The sequence below is a fragment of the Nematolebias whitei genome, chromosome 2, assembly GCF_014905685.2.
Source record: "Nematolebias whitei isolate Nwh7 chromosome 2, NemWhi1, whole genome shotgun sequence".
Classification (NCBI taxonomy): Eukaryota; Metazoa; Chordata; class Actinopteri; order Cyprinodontiformes; family Rivulidae; genus Nematolebias; species Nematolebias whitei.
Window position 1 is genome coordinate 15,447,088 of NC_056499.1, and position 19,129 is coordinate 15,466,216.

Sequence of the window (19,129 nt, forward strand, 5' to 3'; positions counted from 1 at the left end):
GTATGGAGTATTTCTAATAATATGTCTGGCCTGCTGTATGAATGATTGTGTTTTAAACTCAATAATATGGACTTGAATCTGAACAAATGATTGTTTTTATTGGTTTTATGTTTTCTCATGTTACAGGTCTTTCTTGTAAATGAGTCCTCGTGACTCAATGAGACTAACCTGTGTAAATAAAGGTTGAATGTGTAAAGGCTACTGATAATTCATTGGTGATTAGTTTTCCTATTTTTATTTAAAATTCCGGGACTATGAAAATTATTCCTATTTTTTTTCTCCATTGTTTTTTTTACACGTCTGTATAAATGTGAATGTACTGATAATAATTGTCAGGCTGCAGATGCAGGCTGATCCAGGTCAGTTCACGTCAGTGTTGAAGAGATCCAGGTCAAACCAGATTCTTCTTGAAGAAATTAGTTTGTATTTGATCTGTGGTGAAGGTGAAGGTGAAGACGTCACATGTAAAGAGTCAACGAAGTCTGTTTCTGTTTTTTAATGAAAGAACTGACTGAACATCCTTCACAAGAATTAATTTCACACTTTTGTTAAAACTTGTATAAAAGAGGCCATTCCATGGAGCAAAAGTTCATCGTTTACCAAATATTAAAATATGTTTGTCCCTTAAATAAAATCTAACATATTGCAGATTCTTACAAAACATGGTCTTAGAGACCATACAACAAACTTGGTACAACCCTTTGACTCTGGAATCTGTGGACATCTGAAGTGGTTTTTTCAAGAAGTAGTTAAAAGTTTTAACTTTTTTCAATAATTTTACAACAGACTTGGTGAAAATTTCAGAAAAGTTGCTCTTCCTGAAGTAACTAATAAACTTTGGTTAAAAGACTTATTGCAGCACATTCAGCTGTACAGTTTTAAAGTCAGAAAAATAAGATATTTTATTATTCCTAAACTTTATAGCAGCTACCTGACTGTTCTTAGGTTTTGGACAATGGTAGCATTTATTTACCATAAAACAGGTTTATACAGAAAGCTGTGGTGCCTTATAATTCTGAGGTTGTGAGTTTTAACCCAGATTGCATCAAGAAGAGAATGTCACTAGATTTTTACACTAGATTCTAGTGTAAAAATACAAAACAATTTCTAGATCTTTGGTGTGAGTATGATCACTGTGGTGACCCCTGCAGAAAGAAGCAGGCAAAAGAACAACAAGATTACAGTTGTTAGTCACGAAGCCTTAACCTTTTCATTAACAAACGCTTAAAAATTAAAGAACATGTCCACATTTTCCCAATCAAACCAGTTTGTAAGAGCTTTATCGTAGCTTTGAGAGAAACACAGGACTAATAAAAATAAATAAATACTGTAAATAAATACAGAGTTAAAAACTCTGCTCATGTTTCAGAGCTCAGTCAGAGCAACAGTGATTGTTTGGTTTAGCTCATGTTCCAACATTTTATCAAATAATTTATGTTGGATCAATAAATATGGACTTGGTTTAGCACTCTTCCTTTTCTCACATCTCCAGCACCATCCAACTGAAGACGACTCTTTACCGCTGGAGAGGATTCAAGCACCCGTTCCCGTTCTTCTTTGCAGCAGTTATCAGTCCATTGGATGGCTTGTGTTGACAGACATCTTCCTCTGAAGGGCTGCTTTCCTGCCCCTCTTCCTCATCATTGTCACTTCTCTCATCTTTTGTCAGCTTTGATATAAGAAAAAAAAAAAGTCGAACAAAAATTACTTGCAGGAAACAAGTTCCAGAGCGAACAAACCTGAAAACAAATTTGGACTAATGAGAAGAACTGCTGAAAATGAAGCTGCAGGTTGTTCAGTTAGTGACGTGCTTCTGCTCAACATGATGAATAACTCAGAGTCTAACAATCTAACAGGTTTCACATTTAGATTCACTACAAAGCATATAGCATCTTTATCTGTTGTGACTATTTTTTTAATGCATAGCAAAGCTACAACCAACACCAGGACCAACCCAACCAAGTCTTTTACTCAGAACTGTAAAGAATCAACAGAGTTCAAGCTTTAATGAGGATAAACTGAGCCACGTCCTGTGCTTGTTTTATCAATCAATCAGTCACGCAGTCAGTCAATCAATCAATCAATCAAGAGTTGTGCCCACGCTTGATTTCACCTCCTCTGATTTGAAATCTTCTTAACGAACTGAGGTCATGAATTTAACTGAATAAAGTTCACTAAGACAAGACAGGTGATCTCTAACCATACTGAAAGATCTCTGAACAAACTTACTGTGCCAACTATCAACTTCTTGATCATGCGGAGAATAAGGTAGGCCCAGAATACGTGAAGCAGGAGCAGAACCACAAGCATCCCATTGAAGAAGTAGTACCCAAAGAAGGGGGGGTAGTAGAAGACTGGGTAAACCCAGGTGCAGTGGATTAACCTGGAAAACACACACAAAAAATAAACTAAAATTGTTCTTCGTTACATATGTCAGGATCTGGAGCTTTTTGATATTATTGATAGTTTTATTGTTCATTGTTGGGTTTACTCCCATTTTGTTAACGTGACTTTGTTTTGTGATTCTTGTGAGTGGTTTTGTTCCTGTCCTTTCCCCTATTCCATCAGTGCATTACACCAGGTTCTTTTTCACAGGTAGTCTCGGTTCCTTAGTCCTGTAACATCCTGAAACACCTATTCCCCAGTCCTGCCATGCCCACACACGCTGCTTTTTCCAGTTCTAACACTCTCCGTAATGCCTATTCCCCATTCCTGCCATGCCCACATAGGCATGTTTCCAGGTCTGCCATGCATCATAATGCCTATTCCCCAGTCCTTCCATGCCCAAATATGCCTGTTCCTCTGTTTCACATCACCCACATACACCCACTTCATCAGTCCTGGCACTTTCACATACACATATTTTCCAGTCTTTCCATGGCCACATACACATCTTTCTTCAGTCTTGCTACACCTACATATGCCTCTTTCCCCAGTCCAGCCATGCCCACATACACCTGTTCCCAAGTCCTGCCACCTCCTGTAATGCCCATTCTCCAGTCCTGCCATGCATATACCTGTTCCCTAGTCCTGCCACACCCACATATACCTGTTTCCCTGTCCTGCCACGCCCACATACACCTGTTCCCCAGTCCTTCCACACTCACATATACCTCTTTCCTCAGTTGTGCCATGCCCACAAATGACTTTTTCTCCTGTCTTGCTCTGCCCACAACTGCATGTACCACAGTTCTGCCATGTCCTGTAATGCCTGTTCCCCAGTCCTGCTACGTCCACATATGTCTCTTTTCCCAGTTCTGCATCACCTAAATACACTTGTTCCCCATTCCAGTGCTCAGCTGCACCCATCTCCTTATCTCCTAACCCACCTATTGTCTGTCTTCACTCCATCTTCACTTGAGCATTTTTGATTCCAACGCCCTTTCTCGTTTCCCGTAGCTCTCTGTGACTCATTTTTTCTTCTTATATGTCATCATGCCTCCATCTGTCAATACTCAGATTATTTAAGTTTGCTGTCATGTCAGCTTTTGTTTTATTTTAAAATAAAGTTAAGTTTTACTTGATCTCCTGCATATATCTGCATTCCTTGGTTTAACCTCAGAACTGTAACAAGAGTCGGTGACTGAGGTAAAAAAAAAAAAAAAAAAATTTAATTTACCCTTTATTTATACAGGTAGTCTCATTGAGTCACGAGAACTAATTTTCAAGAGAGACCTGTTTAGGGAGCAGATGGTGGGGGTTAAGGGCCTTGCTCAGGGGCCCAGAGTGGGGCGAATGAGGGTGGAGGCAGGTGTGGGTGTTTCACCTTTTCCACCCACATTTTGATGTTGACGGTACCGGAAGTTGAACCTGCAACTTTCCGATCACAGGCCCATCTTCTAACCTCTGCGCCACCACTCCCCCAAATCTAATCTTTGTTAAAATCATGGTGTACAGACTGTAAGATCATTTCTAAATCCTGCTGTGAAAACGTGGAAAATCTGACAGTGAAGCTAAGGCCATGTTATCTAGAGAACTGCGATGCATCATTGTGAGTGTCGTTTATATCACACTGCTGTTAAAGAGGAGGCTGCACAGGAGGAGACACGACATGATCAACGAGCATGAAAACACGTATCCTGAGGATGCTGTTATTATTCTGGGAGATTTTAACCACTGCAATCTTCAGAATAACAGTCCCTAAACTGCATCAGTTTCCCCACCAGGGGAAATAAAACACTGGTTCACTGCTACAGCAACATCAGGAATGCCTTCTCGACTGAACCAAAACTTCACTTTGGTAAGTCTGATCACCTGGCAATCCAACTTAAACCGCTTTACAACAAAAGGCTTAAGACACAGCCAGTCAGTCAGTCCATTAACATCTGGACTGATGGTGCAAAGGTTAGCTTGCAGGGCTTGGAGGCCAAAGACGGAATCACCTTCAAAGAGGCTGCAAACAATATCCATGATATATCCATATGCAGAGACTGTGAGTGACTACAGAAGCTGGTGTACATCCATGTTTGCCCCTCCCAGAACTGTGTGGATGTTCCCCAACCAAAAACCCTGGTTTAATGGGGAAGTAAAACAGACGATCAGGAAGCAGAGGGAGGCCTTCGAGTCAGGAGATCAAGTGGAGTAAAAGAAAACACGGTACGAGCTGCAGAAGTCCATCAGAGAAGCAACAAAAGCTCACTCACAAAAACTTGAACGCTACTACCCCAACCAAATCAGGTCTCTCTTGTAAATGAGTCCTCGTGGCTCACTGGGACTAAGCTGTTTAAATAAAGGTTGAATTAAAAAAAAATAAAAATCACGCACAGCATTTGACAACTAATTCAATCTGACACAAACTATAGGAGAACCACGACAACCACAGAACCCCGAGATTCAATTCATTTTTTCATTCAACCAACAGGTTGTTCTCATTGAGCCTTGAGGACTCATTCACGAGAGAGACCTGTTTTAAACAAAGAACACAGACAACGGTAAACAATCCTATAAAAGCATATAAATTCAAAAGTAAATGGAAGATTTTATATAAAAAATGAAACAAAAACAGCTCCATTTTAAAGCGATGTAAAATACTAAAAACAGGAACATGTCTGCAGTGGTTTGTGTCATGAACTTGGTTGTTTGAAGAGCTCAAAGTCGAGAGCTTCAGATCTTTTTGTAAAGTGTTACAGGAGCAGAGTAGGAGAAGGAGCTTTTGCCTAGTTCGGTCTGCACTGAGGGGACACTGCATGTAATAATGTCCTGAGAGCGCACGCTGTAGCTGCACTCACAAATTGACATGTAGGAGGAGATGTATGAAGGTAACAGACCAAGAAGTGGTTAAAGATGAAAATGTAGCAGTGTGAAAGTCTGCGTGACGTTAATGATGACCAGTTAACCAGTGACCCTTCCAGACAGCTTTAACGCCCTCTATGCCAGGTTCTCCAGGTTGAACACTGACACACTCTCAAGGGCCTCCTGTGACCCCAGGGACACTGCTTTCCAGGTGACACACGCACAGGTCCTGAGAACTCTAAAGAAGTTAAACCCCCACAAGGTTAGGGGACCCAATGGAGTTCTTCCCAGCATCCTGAAGGCCTGTGGAGAACAACTAGCTGGAGTATATTCTGACATCTAATGTATTCAGCACAGGTGTTCCCACTTTCCTCTCGTAGTTCTCTTTCTGTACTTCCATTTCTCTCAGTTTGTTATTTAAACAGTCTGTCGTCACAACCTCACCAGTATCTCATTATACTGGTTTATCTTTATGTCTCGATACTCCTCGTGTTCGCCTTCTGTGGCAGAACTTTGTCGCCACGTTGGTCCTTTGTTTTGATTGTTAGAATAAATAAGTTTCTACTTTACTTTGAGATCCTCGTGTCTTACATCTTGGTTCAACCAACCCCACACCGACACCGACACCTACACATAGCCTACATTGAAGCATTGTTTAGTTCTTTGCACATACACATTTACAGACTTACCAAAATGGAAAGATGATGAGTCGTGTCACCAGAAACACCATGGCAAACAAAACAAAAAGAGCACTGCTGGTTTTCTCCCATCTGGCATAGTTGAATAATTTGGCAGACTGAAAAAAAAAAAAATCAAATTCAAAATAAAATAAAAAAGTCAAACTTGTGAATGTTTATGTGAAATTACCCTTTCACACAGTGTTAAAACTAATGTTCAAAATATTTTTTTTTCAGGCAGTCTTTAAATATTTACCATCACAGTGGCATTTTTCATCATGTGAACCTTTTATTTGTATTGTCTTTATTATCTGTTTTAACTTGTGTACTGTGTCGCACGTGATCACCTTCTGGTTATAATGAGGGGCTAAATAACTAAATGTTGATTGATTGACAAACCACAGATAACGGAACACAAAACTGAAGAATTGATCTAAATATGGGTAAGTTCTCATAGATTTCATAATCAGTAATACACACTATGACTGACCTCCAGTAGAACATCAGAGGCATCATGGATGAGCATGATCAGAGTTCCTATTCGGAGGAAATTGGCGCACCAGGAAAATGACAAGAGGACCAATGTAGACAAATGATGGATGATCTGCTCTTGAAAGTCCTGAATTAAAAACCACACACACACAATACAATTCACGGTTTGCATGTCTCCAGGATCTTTCTGTAGTTTAAACACCAGTTCCTGTAATTTTTTTTGTCCTTAAATAGAAAACATGATGCTGATGTCATCATACAGACAGGTAGAAAAGAAACAGATGCCCAAACCCTCATTCTGAAAACCATTCATCTCCAAAGTGAGATCATAGCACACAAAGGATAGAGCATTGGGATGGTAAAGTCATGTCTTCATGGGTTAGAAGCTTCAACATCATGTTGATCAGATTCTTATGCGTGACCGAACAATTCAGTCATTAACATCAAGAAAATAACATTTCTTGATGTTGTTGTCCACCACAACCAAAACCCCACCTATTGTTCCTTCAGACTTCCAGTTGAGTCCAGCACTTAAAGACCATAATTAAACACGTAATATATATATTATATACATACTGTATTATCATTAACTTATTAATATTATTTATTAAACAATATTTTTATTATTATCACATAAGATTACAACATATTTTATTTGACACAATTATTAACACGGATATGCTTATTTATTTTTCTAAAGAAAAATGCTCCTTTTACTTAAACAATATACTTTATGCTTTTTCTACCATTAAGAATAAGAAATTCTAACAGGATTTTTGTATTAATAACAGAGTTAGGATTTTAATCTTTAACAACCACACCTTTCTCTTTACATCGAATGCCACACTGAAGAGGAGGCAGCCATAGAAGCTCATCTCCAGGATGTAATACCAGTACTGAGATTCCAGCATGGACTGAGGACAGAGACAGAAAGAGACACAGTTTAAAAATAAACTATAATCAGTTCTACTGACAAATATGTCTTTTATTCTAACCTTTTCACAAACACATAAAAACTGCAGAAAACCAAACCATTCATTTTGAGATGCTTAAAACAATTTTGAAAAACATACAAAGTATGTAATGTAACACAATTCACATTAGAAAGAAACATTTAAGAGTAGCAGTTTAGACAAAGAAGGGAAGCAGGGAAGCAGTCACTAACTCCAATCAAGTCTTCTTCCAAAGCCTGCACCTTGTTTTTACAGTAAAATGACTGATCGGGATCAATTTTAAATCAGTTTGGAAGTGAAAAAACATACAAGCAGTTTTTTCCACCAAGTTCTGTACCAACCTTGAAGTTATAAATACCAATAAAAAGTTATCAACACAAATAATTGAAGATAAATGCTTAGACCAGCTGTTAACATGAATTGATATGTCCTGTTATTAAAAGTCATGCGTGGTGTGTTGTAAAGTTGACATTATTTATCATCAGGGACAAACCTGCTGGGGATAATCTGTCCACACTTGTCTCATGTCCTGAAGCCATTCTTTCTGTAAACCCATCAAAAGAAAATGTTATTGTTAAAACTACAGCCGCACTTCAGAGAGTTAACTGGCAGAAGGCCCCAGAAACATGTTTTCTGTGCTGAAATCAATTTGTGTTTCATTTCAGCGTTTCAGTGCATTTCTGTACTCACATCATGAAGAGCTGCAACTCCTCCGATAAACGCAGACAGATAGAAGACGAACCTCCAACTGTAATATGAGAGGACGCCGGCATGAAGCACTGACAGAGAGAGAGAGAAAGAGAGAGACAGAGAGAGAGAGAGAGAGAGAGAGAGAGAGACAGAGAGAGAGAGTAATGACCTTGCCTCTCTGAACTTCTTCAGAACTCCGGGTTGGTCCTGTCGCCGTCTTTTTCGGAACCAGCGTTCAACTTGTCTCACTGACAAACTGCTCTTCTTGGACAACCCATCAATGTCAGCCTGGATTTAAACACAAACACAGAAAATTAATCCATTTAAAAGGAAATGGACTACTTCTTGTGGCTGCTTGGTCTGACTGTAATTACAGTAGTCCCTCACTACTTCGCGGTTCGGTTTTCGCGGACGCATACGAATCATACAGCAGAAAGAAAACTAAATAAGAACGCACAATATAAAAGTGTGTTAATCTACTTGTTGAGGAGGAGGCAGGTGTGACCGGCCGGTTGAAAGAGGTGAAAAAATGTCCAGTTAAGCTTCAGAGGGATCACCTGATCACCGGCCGCGTGCGTCTCAGCACCCTGCTGCAAACTGTGGTGAAAGAAGGGTTTTATTTTGTTTTTTTTTAACTGTGGTGAAGGAAGTTGCAGCATCAACAAAAGCCAAAGCGAGCAGCAATTAAAATAGCTTTTCAAATAATTTTTCTCTAAAAATATTTTTGTTCATCTGTGTAATAGCCTATTTTTAGAACTGATTTTTTTATGCTTTTCATTTTGTATGTTAATATCTATTTGATGAAACAAGAAATCTTATATCTTGAAATACGTTTTAGAAAAATATCATGTCAAACTGATTTGCTTACAAAAGCAGTAAAAGCTTAATAATGAACAAAAAAAATTTTTATTTTTCTTTTCGGGTTGAGTTCTGTAACTACAGTTAAATGATTGGGTCGGGTCAGGCTTGGAAAAAAATGGTTACGGGCTGGGGCCGGGTTGGGTCGGATTTATTAGGCCTGAATGCAACTCTACCAGAGCTGCAGAAAAAGCTTCTTCCTGCATCGTGTCATGATTGGAGAAGTGGGCGTGGCCGAGAGCGTTGGCAGGTGGCTGATGTGGAAGAAAGTTCCTGCCATTAACGGAGAGCCAGCAGAAGTTTTGAGTCCAAGCATTACAAGTTTTGAGAACAAAGAGATGAATTCCTGCTTTCGGACACAAAATGTGCGCTCTCCATTAACGGCATGATAATTCTCCCTAAGGCAGAGAGAGTTGAAATCATGACATTCTGTGCTCTATTAGAGCGTTTAGAGTTTAGAAACATTGATTAGAATATTGCAAGAGTGTGGGAAGGGTATAAAACACCTTCATATATATATATATATATATATATATGTATTTGTTTTTTTTTTTCTTCTTCTTTCGGCTGCTCCCTGCGTTAGGGATCGCCACAGCGAACTAAGTCACACAAAGACTTGGCAGTTATTTTTTACGCCGGATGCCCTTCCTGATGCAACCACAGACCATTGAGCTACCGCAGCCCTCTGTGTGAAGCAGAGAGCTGCTATCTAGGACACCCGGAGGAGCAGATGGTGGGGGTTAAGGGCCTTGCTCAAGGGCCCAGAGTGGGGCGAATGAGGGTGGCGGCAGGTGTGGGTGCAGCCCACCTTCTCTAACCTCTGCACCACCACTCCTCATATATATATATATATATATATACAGTTTATATATATAATACAGTCAGCGTCGTACTGAAACAGATGCCAAGGGTCAGCACTCGCACATGCGCCCCTTTAGACATTGCATCTTTTGTGTGTTTAATGAATGTGTACAATTTATAACAAATTCAAACAGAAGGTAAATGGACTGCACTTATATAGCGCTTTCTATCCAATGAAGACACTCAAAGTGCTTTACACTACAATCTGTGCCTCATTTACCCGTTCATACAGCACTCTACTAGATCTCTACACAGCTAATTGATCAAATCATTCTAAATAGACTAATCAGTGCTTTAGATCACATTCATACACTGATGGGACACACATGGGTTCAGTGTCTTGCCCAGAGGCACTTCGACATGTGACTGCTGGTGGATTCGAACCCCCAACTCTTGCATTGGAGGACGACTGGTCTAACCACTCAGCCACAGCCTCTCCACAGAAGGGGAAGCATTAGGTTGTCAGAACTTACAAAGCAGAATTAAATCTGATCCCAAGTCAGTTTCACACTAAACTACTTTAAACTACTGCTTCATACTTGGACCAGGTCATCAAAGTCCCCATAAGGAGCCTCAGGGGGTGATGGAAGGGAAGTGATTTGCATGTGAGTTTATCTCATATAAACTGAGCTGTTCACTTAAGTTTTAAAGACCAGAACATCACAGTTTTCAATCTGAATTAGGAAAGCGTCATGAATGAAAGACGAAATATATATATTTTTAAATTGAGTCACTTTCAAACAAGCAAACGTCTGAGATGTTTTTTTTTAATTACTGAAAACTCACACCCACAAACTGTAGATAAAACTTCAAAGAATGACATTTTGTCAAATTACCATTTATCTTTTGGTCTATAGGCCATGTGTAAAGCCCACGAGTTAACCCAGTTGAAATGAGTTACCTTGTGTTCTGAGTGTAACGTTACCTGAGCAGGACTTTTGCTCTGAGTTGTATAGAAGAGTTCCAGGGAAGGCTTGTCTTCTGCTTTCAGATGGACTCGCTGTTTGATTCCAGCAGAGACCGCGAGGGGTGTGGCTATCCATCTGCAGTGCATTAAACACAAGTCTTACTGCCAATGGAACAGAAGCAGCATGTGATGGAGCGCAGAAAACATAAAACTATGAAAAATTATAAAAATTGTTGGAAGTATCTTGATTTACTTGGTTTTCCTGTGTATGCCTGCTATTATTCATATATTGTAATTGTGCCAATTCAGCATTTCTCACATCACAGACACACTGCAGGTCCCCCCAACAAGCAGTCAAAGAACAGACACCAATTCTAGCTTGGCTGTCAGAGTGGAGGCAATCCCCCTAGCTGTAAAAGACTGACGATTATTGTTTTATTGAAAGCAAAAAATGTACCCCCCCCCACACACACACACACACACACTTCTGACAGAAATCTAAACTGCAATGTAATGGTACACCTGCATCACGATAGGTGACGGACTGCTTAATGGGCCTTTTCCATTAGCGGCTGTAAGGCACGGTTCGACTCGGTTAGGCACGGATCAGAACGGTTCCAAGGCTTTTCCACTAGCAATGATAAGTGGAACCAGCCCCCTTTTCTTTACCAACTTCTCTGCGGTTCCAAGTGTACCGTGCTGGCCTTAACACGTGATGTCAGAACACTGTCGGTCACTGATTGGTCAGGGGGTGGAGTCACTGGTTGTTTGAGAAACTTTCACAACAATCTATTGTCATTGTGTAGATTTACTGTATGCTGTATAAGGCAACAGCTTTGTTTAAATGATGTACACACAGAAGTCATTTAACACTTATTTGATGGCACTGAAAATACACTGAGAGACATAGCACTTCAGACCCTAACCCTCTACCAGAAGTCTGAGGGTTCTGTTTAGTATCAGCTGTTCCAAGGACTGCACTCTTTTGGACAGAGATCTCTGAGGTTGTTTCTGGAGCCACTCTTTCAGTTTTGGGGTCCCAGCACTGAATGCCCCAATGACTATGATGGTGTTGAGCATGCACAGGTTTGGATCAGAAAACCTCACCAAGACCTTACAAAGACCATCCACGTAAAAGCTTCTTTTTTTTTTTCCACCATCATAGCAGGGTTGTTATTCAGCATAAGAAGACTGTAGATCTTCTCACACAAGCCTCATACCTGAATCATAATCTAATCATGTTATCAGCATCCTGCATGTGTGGTGTGATCTTCCTGCACATAATGTAGCTTCATCCTGACATAGTCCAAGAGAATTGTGCCAGGATGGACCTCTGGCAAAGTGAGCATGGGCTTATGTGCTTGTATTTAGGTGAGAATGTGCTGCTGACACATAGCCTGGCAAAAGCACGAGTTTCTTTTCTGTGTGCCCTCTTCTAGATTACAGTGGTGGTTACCTGTAACTTTTAAGTCTGTGTAACTGTGTTCTTTGTCTAATTATTCACACTGAACCCTGATATCTGAGACAATATAGTTCACTACAAATATATTTATTTTACACACCCTGATGTCCAAATACAATGTGGGTCCTACCTCTCAAACAGGAATCTGATGAGTAGAAAGACAAAGGCGTAGGGAGCTATGATGTAAAGATGTGAGGCTTTGGCATAGATGCGACCCTCCTTATCTTCCAGGTCAGACCACGAGAGCTCTGAAGGCAACCAGAGTTTGTCCCACCAAAACCACTCGTACAGTGTGTCCAACATCCCAGTTCTGTAACAAAGGCGTTACAATATAAAAACACAATAAGAGAAATCAAACAAGGTTAGATTAGTGCCAAGGTTAGCACCCTAACAATTGGTCGTTAGTGTTGCTTGCCATTCACAGCGGACTGAGTGATACTTGCAATAACAGCATTGTAAGAGGGTGGCATTTGAACACAGAAACCACCGCCCCTGTTTAACGATGGATCCCTTCACAAAGATGGCTTCCTTCATTCCTCTCTTTAACCAGCGTTCCTCTCTATCATGTGCACATCCATGATGTGCACATGATAGAGCCCGCCCAGCCCCCTGTGAATAGCAAGTGGCTGTCAGGGAACTGACAACCAATTGTTAGACTGATGGTCCTCCTTTTGTATGTGAACAGCTAGCTCTGGATCAAACTGGTTGATTCTTTATGAGAAGGTGCTGCTCATAATATACATTTTATTGTTGGATGTAACTGGGACCTTGTGTACATAATTTCGCTCCACCACATGTACCACATGAGGTGCGAATGACAATAAAGAAACTCTGACTCTGACTCTGATAAGTTTGAGTTTGTTGCAGCTCCTCAGACTGAAAAAGTATTTTGGTTAAAAGACGAAACGTTTCAACAAGAAGAATCTGTCCAGAGGACCTGACTTAATCTTGTTAGATTTATCTACCTGGATTATTGAGCACACACCAGGATACAAAAAAAAAAAAAAAAAGAAAATAAAGAAGATTATGGTAACACTGTACCAACAAAGACTAAATATTTTTCTGGTGTGAAGAAAACTGATGCCAAGAGACTTGATAAACTCATGAAGAGACCTGGCTCAGTTCTGGGAGTGGAACTGCAGTCTCTGACAGAGGTGTCTGAGCAGAGGATGCTGAGAAAACTGCTCCAGATCCTGATCAACACGTCACATCCCCTGCATGCCACACTGGACTCTTACTGCAGCACCTTCAGTCATAGACTGAGAACATAGAGGTGCTCCACAGAACAACACAGGAAGTCCTTCCTCGTTGTGGCTATCAAACTTTTCAACTCCTCCCCCTTTCTGCACATAGGACAATAAAATTAATCCTGCACTATAATAAACACTTTGTTTCTGTCTGCACCTGTCCTGATTTAGACCTTAATTGTTGGTATTTTTATATTCTGTTATTTTTAATATTCTGTTATTTTTTATTTCTTGTGTGATTCCTTGTGCATGTACCTTTTTGTATTGAAACTCTAGCACAACAATTTTCTGCAAGATCAAAAAAGTTATATCTTTTTTTTTTTTTTTTTACAATGAGTCGTTAACATTTTAAATTTATTAACCATTTTGAAACAAATCCTTGCAGACATTAGCAAGCAGTTTATCTTGGAGCCAAAATGTGTTTGGAAAATTTTAAATGTTAAAAAATGTATTAAAAATTTCAATATGAGGGTATTTAATATTTGAGCCTACAACAATAAAAAGACAACAGTCAAAGGTGTAACCGCTGACTACCTGTAAGTCTACACACAGGTGTGTTTACCAAGCAAATATTGACCGAGTCCTCTCTGCCCCACTCAGATTCCTCCCACACCTTTGACAACACTCCCTCCTTCTGACTCACAGAGACAGGAAACAAAGCCTTTAGCTGCTGACATTGAAAGCCTTATATGTGAAATTATGTATATCTGTATGAAAAAATTAATGCAAGAAAAAGAAACTAAACTTTTATTATTATAACCTTTATTTTACCAGGTAGGTCGATTTGAGAACCACTTCTCATTTACAATGAACTCTTTTACAAACTGTGCAAACTAAACTGGGATCTATTCATTCTTACAATAAACACTAGAAAAGTCAAGAAGAGAACTGACTTGATTTTGTTACAGCTGTTAATTATTATTTAGCTCACACTCGGGTTTTTAAATTTTAGATAAACAGTATAATTTAGACCACTAATGCATAAACGTCCTTCTAAAATAAAGATCTGTAGGAATCACTTACTTTTTTCCTTTCATTCAACCATATGTGTTCATATAGTTACACAAAGTGAAATGAAAACATAGCCCATCTAACTGCAAACTGCTTCCTAGGTTTATATTTAAACAGAAATGGACTTATAAACTTTATTAATAATTCAGTATTTCCATGTAGTAAATATGAGAGAAGTACAGTAACACAAAAGCGTATCTGCCAACCTCTGCTGACGCTATTGAAAAACTGCAGTGGTTTTAATGCTCCCAGAAACATCATTTATATAAAAAATGTTTCTGTCGTTTACTAAAGTATCATCTGAAGTTTAATATCAGTGTTTTAAAAATTGCTGATAGTAAAACGAATTTTAAAACATCTGATTTAAGGAACTACTTAAGCACTGTATCCTATTTAAATCTTTCATAAGGCCAGAAGAATTCCGTTGTGAATTATTTTAATCTTCCTAAAAAGCCTGTAGCCAAACATTGAAAAAAACTTATTAAAATTTCTGGTTGATGCCAGTCAGATGTCAGTTCTTTTGGCTGTAATGCAGTAAAAGCCCTGTATTATTCAAACAATAACTATGTGCTCTCAGAGTAATTGCAGTGTATTTTATAATATTTAAGAAGATTATTAAAAAAAAAAAGTTTTGAGCCGCATTTACAATAGCCTAAAGTTTTATAAATGGCCATAAAATATATTGTTCTTGACTGCCTCACCCTTATGCAAACGTTACTAATAAAATTAACTTTAATTTTTTTTTAATATCTTGTTGACAGACCTGACAAATTGAATTTCATTTGAGTGTTTTGTTCATCTTACTAAAAACTTATTTCACCACAGATGAGTTACGATGACAAACTTTCTCTGTTGTAAACTTAACAAACTTCTGAAAACACTGATATAAAACACATTAACTCCAGGAAACGACTCTAAACTCAGGATCCCAGATTAAACATCCGAAACACCTTTTTATACAAAGGATTAGGGCTTACCTGGACCAGGTCCTGGCATTTAAAATAAGAACAGGTTAAGTGTTAAAGTTAAAGTGAAGTGGTAAACTAAAAATCAAGGTCACTGGAAAACACGTTTACCTTTCCACCATCAGGAACCAAACACGAAAGGTACGGGCACTTGTTTCCACAATCGCTGTCTGCTGGTGTTTGCTGTGGGAAATGAAGACAAGTGGTACAATCCTCTTTAACCCCCACCCCCAACAAGCAGCCACTCTGTTTAACTTAGGTTACACCCAACGCATCCACACTTACCTGGGAGTTTTTTTCCTACCCCCGAGGAAGTAGATGGTAATGTTTTGTTTTCATGTCAGAGAGATTTATTTGTCATACACGCCACATGTGATACATGTGGTGGAACGAGATTATGAATGCAGGATCCCAGTTACATCCAGCATTAAAATGTAAAAGCAAACCAGTAATAATATCTAAGATATGAACTAGATCTATGAAGAGATTTAAAACCTTGCTTAGTTTAGTTCTTGATGATGCAGAACACAAAGCTCTATCTCAGATTAAACCTCATAGGACCAGACACCTACGTATAATGTTAAAGTCTAAAATTATCTAAGTTTTATCTACACAAATATGGTCAACATTACTTTCTTTCAAAATAGTGCACTTTGACAAAGCAGATATTTATCATCAGCTTCAATCAGATTGTTTTGCTGCTTTAAACCAGTCCATGCTGCATGAATTGTTTATTTTAAATGTTACAGTATTTAAATTTAAATTGTTTAAGGAGGGAGATTGGGAGTAACAGGAGTGTGATTGCAGCCTGCCACATGTCATGACAAAGTTTACTGAACTTGAACTACTGTATCCCTACTTCGCGTGTTTTCATGTATCGCGGGTGGGCGTGGTCCCAAACACCCGTGACAAACGAGGGACCACTGTAATCGAAAGATAACTCTCGTTCCTTTAGTGTGGACTGAACTTGGCTAAAAGGCCTTTTCTTACTCTGTTCCTGTAACACATTGCAACAAGAGCTGAAACTGTCCAATTTGATTTCTTTAAGAGATTTTAAACATTTGATAATGTCAATAGATAATAATAATAATAATGATAATAATAATAATAATAATAATAATAATAATAATAATAATAATAATAATAATAATAATAATAATAGATAATTTGATAATGTCAATTAAAAAAAAAAAAAAAAAAAAAAATTTTGTATGCCTCTTTTGTGACTGTCTATTGTTATCATTGTTATTCACTGTTGTCATCACTCTTTGTTAAGAAATCAGGTCTCTCTTGTAAATGAGTCCCTGAGGCTCAATGGGATTAACCTGTCTAAATAAAGGTTGAATGAATGAATGAATAGAAAAATCTAAGCAAATATATGTTCTTGTTTTTAGTATTTTACCTTGTTTTATATGGTATCTTGATGTGACTGATTTTATATCACTACTTTAATTTTAATTGTTTTTTGTTGAATTACTGTCTGTACTTTTTATGTTGTCTGACTAAAACAGGCCTATTGAGAATGAGTCCTCATGACCAGCCTGACCTGTATAAAAAATAAAAAATAAAAAATAAATAAAGGTTGAATGAATCTTTCAGTCATGTAATTTGCTTTTTCAAAGTAAAACATTAGTTGTTTGTTTTTATAAAGCTACAAAACAGAAACATGTTTTAAACAATACTTTCCTTTTAATTAAATATTGTCATTATGTTTATTACTTTGATTCCTCTTTTGTATTACCTATACTTGACTTTAATAACGTGATGAAAAGCTTTTATTTTTACCACAGACCGGAAATAGAATTTTAAAATAATCAACTTGACTCCTGCCTTGTGACGTTGCTGATAGAAAAAAACAACAACACACGAACGACTGTCCACCTAAAGCATATTCGTCTGTAAAAAATAAATTCAACAGCTGCTTGTTGTCTGGTGTTTATACGGTGAGTGAGCTTCCGGATAGAGCTGTGCTTTATTTTAGCTAATGTTAGCATCGAAACAGCCGCCGGTAGATTGTTTCGAATCTGTTAGCCTGCTAGCAACATTAGCTAGTTGTTGACAGTGGAGCATAGCTGAAGCTCATTGTAAGAGTGTATTCAGTTTATTTGCTGTGGGCGCAGTTTGTAGAGGAGCACAGTCTTCATCAGTAAGTCGGACTATTTTTTATAATTGGTGTGATGAGGCTTCCACTTAGCATCTCTCAGACTGTCCACATTTTACAGCTTTTCCTCGTTGACCTCCTGTCCTCCCCTTTTAGTGATTAAAAAGAAAAATGACATGTTGACACAGTGCCTCCTTAAGCTGAGTGCTCTCAGAAGATCAGATTGATGTCATCTTTCTTGTTTTTATTATTCCACTTTTTTTTTAATTTACAATGTCTATTGTTTTCAACTCTTATGAAAATGTTTAAAATCATATATGGAGTTTAGGCGATGATTGCTAAGTAAATTAGTCCCATTCAACCTGTTAGCAGATGTATGCAATTTTCTGGACTGCTAAAGAACTTTTTGTATCTGACTGATTATATAATTTATTTGGGCTTTGATATTTTTTGAGAGATGTGGAGTGAGATACCAAACTGACCCCTGCTATGTTGATCTTGCAGTATTAAAAATGGATCTCCCTTTTTAATAAAGTGTGTTAATTTTCCAGATTAGTGCTGGACTCTTATAGGGTTTCTTTGACAGCATAGCAGCAGAAATGATCTGTACATAATGCCAGCATTTCTTTTACTTTTTTGCATTTGTTAAACAGATATATATTTTTTTTTATCAAACCCATCTTTTGGGGTTATGCTGTTGTTAAACAGCACTTGGATAGCTACATGTTTAAATAAGTTAAGATAAAATAAAACTTTATTGATCCCGCAGGAAATTGTTGAATGGAGTCTGGATCCATTATTCACTTACCAAGCTGGTGCATTAGCTTGCTAGCTTCCATTAAAAGGCAGGGAATGGATTTCTTCCAGCTTTATATCAGAGGAACGAAAGAATTTCTGCAACGTGTTTGTGACTAATGTGTTTTGTCCCTGTTAGATGTAGCCAGTGAAATGGAGTATGATGAGAAACTTGCACTTTTCCGTCAAACTCGCCTCAACCCGTTTGATCGAGGAGGAGATGATCGTCCTCAAGGAGGCAAGACACCCCTGCATCATGGTAAAGAGCACCTTAGTCACAGCTACCACACACATGGAATGTACACATCCTGTTTAATAAAAAATCTTTGACATTATAAAGCTCTTAAATGCGAAAAAAAAAAAAAAAAAAAAAATCAAATTTGTGTTAGGTACATTTTTACCAGCTTCAGAGAAGTTAGACTAATTATTCATACCAGGAAAATAAATAATATTAGGAGAAGGAAAAGAACAGCAAAGTTGAATAAACAAGTTAACACATTACAATGAACTGGTGACAAGGAAGGAGTGGTCATCATACACTTTTTTTTTCATGAAAGATTTGTTAGAAAGTTATCAATCTGTAAAATATACAGTTTATTTGAACAAAACAGCAAAGATTACATGTACAGTGCTTAAAATTGTTAGAATATTTTAAGTAATGAAAAATCTCTCAACTGTCATGTGTGAACATCTAACCTCCAGGGGGCGCTCCATGCCAGACTCATTTCCCTTCCTTACATGTTGGACTCCCTTTGGAAACCCTTGTGAAGTCTAGTATTCTTAATGCTACATGTCTAATTAATAAGAGAAGTGATCTAATTTATAGTTTATTTTATATATATATATATATATATATATATATATATATATATATATAT

At 38.1% G+C, this 19,129-nt stretch overlaps 2 protein-coding genes across 3 annotated transcripts in view; one reads left to right on the forward strand and one right to left on the reverse strand.

The window, feature by feature from the left end:
* Positions 1-1,483: 1,483 nt before the first annotated feature.
* cers3a (ceramide synthase 3a) lies at positions 1,484-12,435 on the reverse strand. Its single transcript, XM_037697372.1, has 10 exons — positions 12,263-12,435; positions 10,689-10,806; positions 8,214-8,332; positions 8,045-8,102; positions 7,848-7,898; positions 7,223-7,315; positions 6,400-6,528; positions 5,922-6,028; positions 2,230-2,383; positions 1,484-1,669 (listed from the first exon to the last, which is right to left on the reverse strand). Exons 1-10 carry the CDS (start codon positions 12,433-12,435, stop codon positions 1,517-1,519), a joined length of 1,155 nt encoding a protein of 384 aa, XP_037553300.1. The 3' UTR covers positions 1,484-1,516.
* Positions 12,436-17,191: 4,756 nt separating this feature from the next.
* Positions 17,192-19,129, forward strand: part of def8 (differentially expressed in FDCP 8 homolog) — a 13,074-nt gene continuing 11,136 nt past the window's right edge. For both annotated transcript variants that reach the window (XM_037697377.1, XM_037697384.1), the window contains exons 1-2: positions 17,192-17,298; positions 18,391-18,510. In XM_037697377.1, coding sequence (XP_037553305.1) covers positions 18,405-18,510 — 106 coding nt within the window. In that variant the 5' untranslated portion in view covers positions 17,192-17,298; positions 18,391-18,404. The remainder of the gene's footprint in view (positions 17,299-18,390; positions 18,511-19,129) is intronic.

Excerpts from the sequence above, each read along its gene's own strand:
- cers3a (XM_037697372.1), bottom strand. The coding sequence starts at position 12,435 with ATGTTGGACACACTGTACGAGTGGTTTTGGTGGGACAAACTCTGGTTG. Across the intron at positions 10,807-12,262 it reads ATCAGATTCCTGTTTGAGAG|ATGGATAGCCACACCCCTCG; the intron begins GTAGGACCCACA and ends AATGCACTGCAG. Across the intron at positions 8,333-10,688 it reads AGAGCAAAAGTCCTGCTCAG|GCTGACATTGATGGGTTGTC; the intron begins GTAACGTTACAC and ends GTTTAAATCCAG.